We start from the raw sequence: 12,979 nt of genomic DNA, 5'->3' as shown, positions 1-12,979 counted from the left end.
CAGCTGGGGACCCCAAGTGATCATACTCTCAGTGTATGTCAGTCCAGGCTCCCTCCTTCCCCAAAGAAGGAGAAATGCCATTACAGACTCGCTGTCTGCCAAGTACCCACAGAGACAGGTTATCTACCTGTAGCAGGAAGGAGAAAAAGGAAGGAATTTTGAGAAGGGAAACTGAAATATCAAACAGTCTTCTCCCTTCTCAGTCAAGGTTTCCCCAGAACTTTAATATTTTCTGTGAAATTCTGAGAACATAATGAGAGCCAGATTCTTCAGTTAAAAAAAACATGTTTAATCTTATAAATACAATTTTGACTTGGGAGTCCATTTTTTACTTCCCAGATGATTGACTCCCTAAAATACCAGAGTTGATTTTTCAATCAGTTTAGAAATCAACTGTTTCAACCCAAATACTCTGCCCGTGAGGAAAGGGGAGGAAGCGCTCCAGCGAACAGGGCGGCTGTGCCGCGGGGACTAGGAACCGCGCTCGGGGCTGCAGGGCTCTGCACGGACGCACAGCGGAGCCCGCACAGCGGAGCCCGCCTCCGGACAGAGAAACTCCGCCACCAAGCGCACCTCCAGAGCAGAGGGCTCCGCTGCACCTGATAAGCAGCACTCACTGGGCGCGGGGGCTTCCCAAGGCCGGGAGCTCAGTCCGAGAGTGCATCCCTGGACTTCTGCCCTGTGGGACTCTTCCCACCACCCCACAGCGCTCCGTCCACAGGGAACTGGAAAGTGTACGTTATAGTCACACAGTATCGGAAGTGCTGGTGACGTGGAATTTACAGCGACCGAGGCTAAGGTTTGACTGGTGAGTAATTTGACTATTTAAAGAATGATCACAAATTAACAATCTCAATTTCAGTGTCATTACTGAGAAAGAATGATTTCCGAAAGCAGGGAAAAACACTCTCCAGCGACTAAACAGTACATGATAAATACACAGTAAAAACAACAGCACACAATAAACAGTACATAACAAATAATATAATCTTAAGAGAGAATTTTTAAAGCTTCCAACAGATTAATATAATTTTGAAAAGTCAGGTCAAATAGAATATTTCATAATCAAGTTAAGACACCACAAAATATTAACTGCCTTTAATACTTACTTTTGTAATCCCTGTAACTGGTTTTTAATGGTCTCATGGATCATTTTAATAAAATTTATATTCCAATTGAAGAGAGAACTAAGAAATCTTCTTCCCTATAAATTAAAAAAAAAAAAAAGATATGTTGAAATTGCAACCAAATAAAAAGTTCCTGATAACTAAAAAACAAACAATTCTTTGGATGTTCAGTAACACGAAAGTCTGTTATTCCCAGTGAAGGAAGCATACATAATTGTAACTCGGGACGGCCTTCTGGGCCTTGGAGTGGCAGAGCGGGGCAGCAGGGCATCGGCCAGAAGACCCTCCCCGTGGAGGCCCAGCAGCAGACACCCCTGATCTCCTACCATGCTCAACCGCAGGGATACACAGACGTGTACCATGCCGCCCAGCAGCTCAATTATACAGTCCACAAACATTTCATTCCAGCTCTATCTACATAACCTAAAATCAAAGAATGCTTAAAACTTAGCATTTTGGGGTGGAACGGAACCAAACATCCCTTGATTTCATCTTTCATAGATGAGAAAACAGGATTTGTGAAGAGACTCTGCGTCTGCCACACTAGAATGTTCAAATAAACAAACTCCCCATGTTAGTCCTCACGCGCGCCAGCAGATGACACATGACCCTAAGAAGCAGTACTACCTGCTGACACTCGAAACAGCACATAAAACACGTCCACCACGCAGTCCCTCACCAGCACCACCATCATCTCCTCCCTGCTCACCCGTCCAGCACTACTGTCTCTGCGATCCACAGGAATGCAACACACTCTGGTACAGACAGCAGGGCACCAGGCTGGCAAGAGGCAAGTTCAAAACGAGTATTTATTGCAAGTAACTTGCCGTTACAGCACAAGGTGTTTGTCCTTTGCCAGAATAATAGGAAACCGCACTAACGAAAGTAAGGACTCATTAGGAAACTGAGTTTAAATACCATAAATTCAAAAGACACCAATCCAAAAAAAACGGGGGGATGTTAACACAGACATACATTTACAACTTTACAACGACTAGCACTTACACGGTGATGTGCAGGTCACCGTGCCCTATGGACAAGTCACTATAAACACAGCTGACTTGTCTGAATTCCCTTTGGCTACTTTTCTCTCCTTACACTCAACCACAGTCCTGGAGACGCCGAGGGCACAGGCCTCAGGTGCGGCCTCTTTCCCCACAACGATGATGCAGTGAGAGCGTCCCACGTGCCCGGTCCCTGCCAGGCACTGTTGCCCAACATTCTACACACGTCACTTCGCGCGCGCCTCGGGAGTCCTAAGAAAGATGCACTGTGGTTCCTATCTTACAGAAGAAAACATGAGGTTCAACGTAGTCTGATCAAAGCTACCACCCAGTAAGTGAACAAACAGAGATCTAAAAACAGCCCTTCTGGCCTGGGAGCTGAAGGCTTTGGTCACCATGGTCAGGACCCATATGCGGCCCTTTACGCTAGCTGGTTGGAGATGGTGCATGGGAGTGGGCAAAGCATGACCACGTCTTCGCCCCTGACCAGCCACAGGACCCTGAACAAACTTCATTCATGAGCCTCCAAACCAGTCCTCCTCCTCCTCCTCGGAGAAGTCTTTCCCCATCTACTTTGGGGAAGAGTGACGACTGCCCCCTCTGGCCTCATGTGGATCTGTGACGCCACGAGCAATCAGAAAGAAAGGCTCTTTCTGTAATACAAACAATGACTGTCTCTGCATCCCTAGCATGGGAATACAGTCCGTGCTCAGTAAAGGACTGCGTAAGAATCCCACGAGAACAATTCAGACGTGCCCAAGAGAACTATGCAAGCTACTCTGTATTTTGTTTTCTAAAAACCACATTAATAGAAGTAAAACAGATTAAGTTAACTTTAATAATATATTTATGTAAAACAACATATCTAAAATATTATCATTGAAATATGTATTAAGTATATAAAAATTGTTAGTGAACATTCTACATGCTCTTTTCACAGTGAGTTTTGAATCCATGTATTTAGCTGAAGGCCACAACTCGACTGGCCGTAGTCCATGTGCTCCGTAGCTACATGTGGGAATGACCACCCAAAATGGGACAGTGCAGCAGTACCCAGAAGCTTCTCTCTGGATTGACTAGATCGCAGGAAAAGAAGTCAAGAATACTGCGTGATGATGGTTCTGAGTAAATGCCACTTAGCCTCAAATTAGGGCAGAGGGTCAGGTCTGATCTACTAGGAAATGCTTTCTCAACCTTATTCTTAATTATTCTTATTTTTCCTTTCATTGAAGAAATGATTTTTTTTTTTAATTTTGTTAGTGAACATACAGCGTACCGCTGGTTTCTGGAGCAGAGTGCCGTGATCCGTCACTTACCTGGACACCCCGTGCTCATTACATCACATGCCCTCCTTAACGTCACGCCCCAGGTAGCCCACCCCCCACCCAATCGTTCTCCAAGCGCAATCACAGGTGCCCCGGATTCACAGCCACCTCTTACCGTCTGATCTAATGATGAAATACGTTTGCAAATTCACTATTTGTAAAATGTGTGAATACCGCTACGTGGCAAAAATGTGCAATAAATGTAACAACTCTTGACAGCGGTGTGCGCGCAGCACAAGAGTGACCATAGTAACTCAGAAAAAACGTCCATTAAAAAGCAGCAGACAAAAATACCAAAACAGAAAAACCTAGTTACCTCTTCTTTCTTGATGTATTTCACACTTATGAAACACTCAAGCAGCATATCTTTAATGTCTTTACTTTCCTCTAAGTCATAATCAAAGCAATACAAAGCCTGGTGAATACGCCAGAGCCGACATATGTCTGCGCCCTGGGAACGACACAAAAAGGAAAGATGTTAGTTTTTTTAATAAATGATTAAGGTCACATTTCAAATTTACGATCAGAATGTTTTATATAGTAAATAATTAAACTCTGGATCATTCCTCAAAAAGGAAGAAACCACGGCAAAGGCACACAGAAGCACCCACAGGCACCACGGTCTGGTTTCCACATGTGGAGCCCAAGCCTGCACCGCCCAGTGCGGCAGCCACCAGCCCGTCCGGCTACAGAGCACGGAAGCGTGACCCGTGCATGAGGAACCCCGCGCTCAGTAGTCTTCGCTAGAAGTGAAACTTAAATACCCCATGCTGCAAGGGGTGCCTGTACACCGAAGGCACGGGTATAAAACACTAGAGACACTGAATAAAGTCTGGATTTAAAAACGAAACAAAAAGGCAGAGAACATGGATTTGTTTTAAACAGAGTTTAAAAAGATGAACAAACAATGGCTTCAGGATAAACCCTGACAATCCCAGGGCGAGTGAGGAAGTAGCAGTCTCTTCCGTCATCAAAGCACCGGTCCCTTGGCGGCCACGGTGAGGCAGACCCAGACGGTGGGCACGTGCTGAAGGCCAAGCCTGCTAGAAAGCTCTGGCAATGTGTATCAGGAGCTCCAAATGCGCACCAAGCTCAAACCCACTGGCCTAGGAAGTTCATTGCTAGGAATCCGTCATAAGGAAGTAAGGGTGTGAGGGGAGAAGACAGAGAAATTCCTAACCATCCCTAAATGGGGAGCGGTCTCCTTAGGACGTGGGATTACGGAGAGCTTCTACCTTCCTCATTTTCCCTTCTCTCCATTTGCCCGATTTTCTAAGATGAACCTAAGTATCTGTTGTTCTCTTGATCAGAGGATCAAACTGTTCTTTTTTTGGAATTCTTTTTTTCTTTTTAAAAATTTTATTTGTTTATTTGACAGAGAGAAGGAACACAAGCAGGGGGGCTCGGAGAGGGAAAGACGGCCTCCCGCTGAGCAGGGAGCCCGATGCGGGGCTCCATCCCAGGACACTGGGATCACGACCTGAGCCGAAGGCAGGCACTTAATGACTGAGGCCCCCAGGCGCCCCCTTTTTCTGAAATGCTTAACTAGACACCAAAGATGAAAGGCTGAGCCACGGACCAAGTTAAATCCAATCCTCAAATCTGCTCTCCAAAACTTCATCAGGCCTAGACTGCCGTCTGACACAACCGCACCTCCTACAGGGACAGCCCCCGCATGTGGGCCTGAGGCCTTCCCCCCACTCCGGCCCCTTTTCCCTGGACCGCGCATGTCCACTCCCGTGCAGCCCAGGTGGGGTCTGCCTCTCAGAAGACCACACTAACCCAGGCAGCGACTCCCACTCACCCGCCCCGTGAGCCCATCCCTTCTTCACCACTAATACCCACTTTTGCTAACAGTGGCAATGTATCCCTTTAAAAACCGCATTTGCAGCAAAAAGATGCAGCCATGCGACCCGGTTCTGGATGACAGACACACATGGAGAACGTCTGAGGCCTGGCACCTGCTGCCTGCCTGGAACTCCACGCAAGGGAAGGGGGAGCCGCTCCTTGTACCAGGAAATGACAAGACGGAGGACAAGGACCACACAGTCCGGAGGACAGAGGAGAAAACCCGCATCAACTGCAGTGTGGACAGGATGCTAGGGGGCTCAGTCGGTTAAGTGTCTGTCTTCGGCTCAGGTCATGATCCCAGGGTCCTGGGATGTGGTCCCGCATCGGGCTCCCTGCTCGGCGGGGCGTCTGTTTCTCTGTCTGCCCTCCTGTATCCCTCTCTCTGACAAATAAATGAAATCTTAAAAAAAAAAATTAAAAGACCGCAATGTGGAGCCAGCACCCGCTGTCCACCCCTCAACATCTTGGGTTCAAAAGACCCTAACTGGGGAAGCGGCTGCAGTTAGGCCACTTACGAGCGAACGTAATTCCTAACTGCGTGAACAGGCGCACTATCATAGGAAGGGACGTATTTTAAAGAGGACACATACTGTTTTAGTCTCCAGACTCTTCCGTAAGAGCATGATGAAAGCAGTCTTCCCCATATCTTCCTTGGCAGGCAGGCCTTTCTCCCACCATAGGACACATAAATCCTGAATGGAGCTCTGCAGCTTTCTTTCAGATTCAGGTAATGCATATAAAATACCTAAAACAGAGCACAGTAATTGTCCCGCTAGTAAAGTAAACCAATATTAGTTGAAATTTAATGGTGTAAAGTACTACAACTCATACAGGTTTGCTAAGCAAAAACATCAGTTTATGTTTAACTTGCCAGAAATTTATATACATTATTTATAGAATATAAACGATGTACCTTAAAAAGAAAACCATTAACTATTGTTATAAAAGCAGACCCAACAGAAGACAGAATTTTAGGACTGGAAGACTCAGAGGGCTCACACTGCCCCAACCCCTCACTTAGGAGAGGCCGGGATTCAGACTAGCCCGCTGTAAGTACACCCACGGTACCACGGACCCCCACCGGCCCGGTGCGGGCGGCACTAATGCCCTGCACCTGTCCTTCCCAGGCTGGCCTCACGTCCCGGCTCACCGGGACAAACAGTAAAAGCAGTAATTGCAATGAGTACAAAAACTACAGTGCTTTTATTAACAGAAAAGCTCAAGAAATGAAATGAAAATACTGGTAATATGCTCCTAACTGTTGCGCACAGACTTCCGTCGCCGTTACATGCCGGTGACGTTCCTGAGCCGATGGCGAGAAGGAACGACGGAGGCTGGCGCTGATCATCTCACAGAGCAGTGTCTGCAGATGGTGAGAACCAACTGCAGAGACGTTCACAAAGCACCGGAACTACTGACATACTTCTGCATAAGACATAACTTCTTAATAGGACTTTGTATTTCAATACAAGAATTCTGAATAAAACAGATACATAAATCGAAGTGGCACCAAGAATGAAAAGTCTGACGGAAGAGTTCGTCACACGGAGCTGATTAATTCATAGGGTGAAGGTGAAGACACTTAGATGATTTTTCTTAAAACTCATTAAAACTTCTTTTGCATCTTTTTTACCTATAAAATCGTTTTATGAAAACATTTTATAATCAGAGATGCTCACTAATTCATAGCGTTCCTCCTCAATTAATAACTACAGTTTCACAGTTTAGTTAAAACCTGAAAAGCACGGTGAGATAAATTTTAATAGTAAAGCTCCCCTAAGAGTCAATAATTATTCCTCAGGTCACGTTCATAACACATTGCAAGAAAAAAAATGCAATGTCACAAATGCTTGGTTGAGCTGAACCTTTCTGGCAGTAATCACCAGTTGAGGAGTTCATGGTCAGACCACGTTCCCTTAATAAGCTCTTACCACTTAAGAGCTACAGGGTCCTGCAGGTCAAATAAGACATTCTGGAAAATCTGAAAACAACGAGCAGTCATTATTCAGAAATGCACAATTTTCAGCACCTGAAACAGTTCTACATGGCTTAAATTAAATGAGCTCATCAGGACTGTTCTTAAAAGACTACTTCTTTGCTCCTTTTCTAGGTGAAGTAAAAGAGCTTATATGCACAGTCATGCCTTACTACCTCCACTTCCATGTGAACGACCGTTTCCTTGGACAGAGAATCGCTAGATGCCCACTTCTGAACTCGTCACGCCATCAGAACTGAACTCACCATTCAACATAACCGCACATTCCAGTAAGTCTTCATAGTCCTCACTCTCATTTATTACAGGTACAGAAGCAAGAACCACAGCTGTAACTGCATGAATTATTTCTATGTGTTTTTTCTACAAATGAAAAAAAAAATCAAAGTTCAAGTGATTTAAGATCAACTTAAAATACAATTTTTAAAAGAAATCTGAATGTTACTAAATTTATAAAAATGAAGCCACACTTCTAGCTTATTCTAAAAAGTGAATTAAAATTTGAATACAGGTCATTTGTGCACAAAGAACAGCAACACTGAACAGAAGACTAATAATGGCAGGATTAGGAAAAGTAAAACTCAAATAAAGAGATTTCTAATATTCTTAACTTCCAACTTTAAGTTTCTTCTTAACTTGAAATTCAATTCTACACATTAACTAATTTTTAACAGAGAAAAGGTAACAAGTTTCACATCTGAAGCACGACTCCTACCATTTTTGAATCATGCTCTGTTTCCATATCGTCTTCGCCCTGGACTTCCACCGTCTGCCACCCAGCCACCGGGCTTTCTAACAACACATCCGTTAACAAATTCTTGAGCCTCTGCCATAGCTCTTCTTTCTGTTTCCTTGATAATTCATCTAGTAATTCGTTTAGGCTGAAAAGGTCAGAAGCATCTTTCTGCAAAGTAAATAGCAATTGTTATATTTTAGATACAAAAATTTATTCTATCCCTTTTTTAATGGCATCAAAAGTCTAAGTGCTAAATTAATTATCATCTCAAGAGCCGAGCTGTAGTTTTGAAATACTTTTCCTACAGGGAAAAGTACAGGAATTACAAGACAGAAAGCAGATTCCAGGACGCCTGCGTGGCTATATTGGTTACATGTCTGCCTTCGGCTCAGGTCGTGATCCCGGGGCCCTGAGCTCCAACCCACACTGGGCTCCCTACTCAGCGGGGAGTCTGTTTCTCCCTCGGACCCCTCTGCCAGCTTGTGTGCTCTCTCTCAAATAAATAAATTTTAAAAGTAAGATTAAGATAAAATAATAAAACAGAGAGTAGCAGTTCCCTCCTCTACCGAATCAGCAATAGTAACCTGGTCTTTGGAGTTTAAAATTTCACCTGCTTAAAAAGACCTTCTCTACAATCAGTCTGTCCAGACGTCTACCAACTCCAGGCCTGTCATGAGGGCACGAAAGTGTGCTGGAGCTACACAACCGGCACAGTCTAGCTCCAGCCCCCAACACAGCAAAGCCAACTGAGTATTTGCAGCTTCTGATCTCCTGCCCAAAGTGGGCCCCCAACACCCACCTCTCACTCGTCGTACCTAGACATCATTCTCTCCCATTAGCCAACGAGACTACATCAGACCCACTCAACTATCCTACAACCCCTGACCCAAGCATTTCCTCTCACTCTGAGCAGGTGACCTCACTTACTCTGACACAGCAAACGGAAACCCTCGAAAGGATAGAGGGTCCATTACAAAGGGAACACCGGCAGCTAATGTGAACACAAAACAGTCTCATGACCCAACGAGTAAAGTAAGAACCTGCGAAACTATACTGACAGTAAGTAAAAAAATAACAGACAGCATCGCCATGCTACAGAACACCGACGAGTAAACACGGAAGGAACGTGTGGTTAGAAAATCACAATTTCAGAGCCATTATAGTAAGAATTGATTCGGGCAAGAATCATTAGTCGACCGGGCGCCTGTGTGGCTCAGTGGGTTAAGCCTCTGCCTTCGGCTCAGGTCATGATCCCACGGTTCTGGGATCGAGCCCCGCATCGGGCTCTCTGCTCAGAAGGGAGCCTGCTTCCTCCCCTCTCTCTGCCTACTTGTGATCTCTGTGTCTCTGTCAAATAAATAAAATATTTTAAAAAAAAAATGTCATGTTTACTACAGTATTTATGAACTCCTTAGTGAGTTACCTTGTATAAAACTACTTCTTATTAGGTCACCATCTTTTTTTAATGTGTCACTGGTGAGGTCTTTGAGTGTCATGCCCTTAACCTCTTGTCACATAATCCTGGTTTTCACTGCTGTTCTGCAGAGTATAGTGATTTTTGGCAATTTCCGGCATTGTGTATGCTGCCTTATAGCAGAACTGACTGTACGTAGGCAGGTCCACTTAGTAGGCCTTAAACTGACTCCATTATCTGGCTGACCACGTAAAACTGCCATTATTCGACTACCCAAACCTACAAAATGTCATTTCATATCTTTCAACTCAAAGAAAACAAGTGCTGCACAATTCTACATCTTCTCGTTTTCATGTTAATTGAGAGCTACACGGTGATTGAGATACTAAATTACGAAGTGTTAATAAGGCTTGGCACTCGTGAACTAAAACGAATGCCCAAGAATATGAGGACGAGCTCAGCATCCTCCCCAGACATCCGTTGCCGAGCAACCGTCGGAGGCTCTGGAGCACGTGACCCGGGAAGTCGGGGGCAAGCACCTCACAGGGCGCTCTGTCACCACAGCAGCAGTGTCATCTTGCAAGGACTGTGCTAACCAAACGCCGCTGCTTTGGCCTTCTGAATTTAAATTAATATCACCTCCGCTTCACCATCATCAGTTCAGCCTGTGGTACTGACACCGCGACCCCAGTGTGCAACGGCAAGCTTACAGACTGCAAACCACGTGTGCGTCACACATCTAATACAATGCGAATCAGCGACACCCCTAAAACAGGCGTCAGGTAGCATCTAGACAGTCCGCTCCGACAGACGCTCCCGCGACGGGCTGATGTGTGTTCATGCCGGTCATTTTCAAGTTTACAGAGAACCACTTTACAATGCAAGATTGTACTAGAAGCTCATTTCCTCTTAAAAAGAAAAATGACTTCATAAATGTTTCTAGCAACAAATATCCTATTAGGATACCCTCTACCTCTTAATTACTACTATTTAATTTCCAGTGCATGAGCAGAACAAGCGAGGTGTCCGACTCCTGCCCCAAAGTCGCAGTGCTTTCGAGCTGGCTCCTTAGAGTCAGGGCTCCTCAGAGTTCTGCCCTAGGCTTCGCTTCTCTTCCTGCACTATAGCCGATCCCGGGCGTTCCCATGACTGGAGCTTCCCAGTGCCCCTGAGGACACCCAAATCTGTCTCTCCCCAGGCCTCTTTCCCGGGCCTCAGATACAGCTATCCTCACACCCAGCGGACAATGTTGTTTGTGCACGTCTCCTGGCAGTCATCTAGAACACCCCACACTGAGCCTGCCTTGCCCCCATGTCCATGATCTCACTGAAAGGCACCACAACTCAGACCCTGGAACCTGCCTCCGCCCTGTGCCCGGCCTGTGTCCAGTCAACAGCACCAACACCTCACAACCGGGCAGCTCACAAAAGCACCCACATCTCCCAGGCCCAACCACTCATGCGGCCACCGTCACGCAGGGCACGGCCCGCTCACGCCTCTCTGGGTTCTCGAGTTGCCCTCTTCAGTGTGTGCACGTACAGCCTCCACGGCTCTCGGCAGTACGTCTCAGCTCACTCAAGTGGCAGGAAGGACTCACGTCATCTGAATCTCAGCCCCTGCCTCTTTCTGACCCGGCATTTCTACACCCTAACCCCACCGCATGTCCTCACGTTCAAGCAGCATCTGCCTTCTCCGGTCTTCAAAGCCATCCCCTCTACTCGGAGAGGTCCTTCCGTACACCCATGTCTGACTGGCTGACGGGTCTCCTCTCTGTATCACAGCCTGCACACCCTTGCCATGGGGACATGGGGACGGGACACAGTCCACGGCTGGATTTGGGCCCCTCCCATACCCTAGCTTAGCCTTTTTACTCCGGTGGATTTTCACACCTGCACCTACCACAGGTACTCGGGGAACGACCCGAGGACGAAGAGCGCACGTCCTCCTCACTAGGCGACGCACAAACAAGGGGTCGGGAACTCCCGAAGTAACTAGAAGCACACAGCGTGACATCACTTCGCACTCTAACATTCCCGTAAAGGGAAGCAGGAAATACAATTTGTGAATCGTTGCCCATCAGCAGGTGTATTTGAGAACAGGTTTTTTGGTTTTTTTTTTAATAAACGTTGGTCTGGAAGATTCACGCAGATAAGTATATTCCGTTTGCGGAAGTAATTAACGGTCAAACCGTAACCAAGCGCTGAATATAAAACTTACATCAAGTTGAACAAACTGCAAAAATTCTCCAACCAGCTCCTTGGACACGGCTTGCACGAAGGTCTCCCGTTTCTCCATGGCAGAGGAAGGTGGTTTTCATACGGCATTTATCCTGTGACCCTAGCAGAAAACACAGTCTTCCTCCAACTTGAATTTGCAAATATACCTTCTCCTACAAGATGTCGTTCGGAACTAACACCCCGCGCTGCAGCCCGCAAACGACCAGCCGCAGACACTGCCGGACTCGCCGAGAGCCACCGCGAGCACATCCGCAGAGAGCGCGCACCGTCTTTACCAGGTCCGTCCCGACGTGCACGGCCTTAGGACCAGCTGTGCTGCGGTCAGCGGTGGACGGAGAACGCCGACGGCGGCGCACCTGCAGGCCGGTCCGCGCCCGCGCCGAGTCGTCCACGGAAGCCGGGTCCAGCGCGGCGCGCCAGGGTCTCGGCGGCGCTCGGAGGGCGCAGGAAGCGCTGAAAGAGAAAAGCCCACAGAGGCGGAGAGGCTGACCGCGGCGGTGCCTCCCGCAGGCCGCCCTTCCCCGCGGCCGCTCCGCTCTCCCCACGGTCCCGGGGGCCTCGCCGGCGCTTCAGCGCTCGGGTCACCCGGGAGCTCGTTAGCGGGCGCAGGTGCGGGGGCGCCGCCGCGGCTCCGACCCAGCCCCGCGGGAGCCGGAGCTCGGGGACCGCGCGCAAACCCCCGCCGCGCCCGGGCCTCCCGCTCGGCGCCCGGGGCCGGCGGGGCGGAGCCGTCCAGCCCCCGACGGAGGCACGGCCGGAGGGCGGAGCGCGGACCCGCGCGGACCCCCGCGCCCTCCCCGTAGGGAGCGCAGCGGAACGTCCCCGGCCCGGCGGGAACTCACGGCCCAGGGCTCTGCGGAGCTGCGGGCGCACGACCCCCGGCCGGCCGCGCGCAGGGAGGGGACGCCGCGAGCGCGATGACCGGATCCGCCCGCGCTCCGCGCCCGGAGCCCTCGGCACCCCGCGCCTCCCACGCGCGTCCGGGAACTCGCCCCCGGCCGCCCGCGCCCCGCCCCGCCCCGCCCGCGGACTCCGCCCGAGCGCGGCCTCCCCGCGCGCCACCCGGGCCCCCGCCTCTCGGCCTCGCGCCCCGGCCTGGCCCCGCGGCCCGTCTGCGACTCCGGGCGCCCGGCCCTCGGCGTCCCGCCCGACGCGGGGCTCCGGCTGCGGCGTCGTGTCAGCTCGCGGGGCCGGTCCGCGGGGCCACGGGGCCGCGAGCGCCGGCGGGGACGCCCGGCGCGGGGCAGCTCCTGCGGACGGGGCGGCCGCGCCCCCGGGGCCGCGTTCTCGGG

The 12,979-nt window shown here is 49.1% G+C and overlaps 1 protein-coding gene across 3 annotated transcripts in view; it reads right to left on the bottom strand.

Moving 5' to 3' along the window:
- The window catches only part of NCAPG2 (non-SMC condensin II complex subunit G2), a 60,792-nt gene that overhangs the window by 47,226 nt on the left and 587 nt on the right, over positions 1-12,979 (bottom strand). The window contains exons 2-8 of one of the 3 annotated variants that reach the window (XM_059395997.1): positions 11,954-12,140; positions 11,668-11,787; positions 8,016-8,204; positions 7,549-7,663; positions 5,898-6,052; positions 3,773-3,907; positions 1,110-1,204 (exon numbers count right to left, since the gene is read on the bottom strand). In XM_059395997.1, the coding sequence (XP_059251980.1) occupies positions 1,110-1,204; positions 3,773-3,907; positions 5,898-6,052; positions 7,549-7,663; positions 8,016-8,204; positions 11,668-11,745 (767 nt within the window). In that variant the 5' untranslated portion in view covers positions 11,746-11,787; positions 11,954-12,140. Of the gene's footprint in view, positions 1-1,109; positions 1,205-3,772; positions 3,908-5,897; positions 6,053-7,548; positions 7,664-8,015; positions 8,205-11,667; positions 12,258-12,979 lie in introns of those variants that run through there. The other 2 variants (XM_059395998.1, XM_059395996.1) reach the window with 2 other exon arrangements.

Source organism: Mustela nigripes, chromosome 4, assembly GCF_022355385.1.
Source record: "Mustela nigripes isolate SB6536 chromosome 4, MUSNIG.SB6536, whole genome shotgun sequence".
NCBI classification, from domain to species: Eukaryota; Metazoa; Chordata; class Mammalia; order Carnivora; family Mustelidae; genus Mustela; species Mustela nigripes.
The sequence above is the reverse complement of the archived record's forward strand: the minus strand, read 5'-3'. Positions and strand labels throughout refer to the sequence as shown.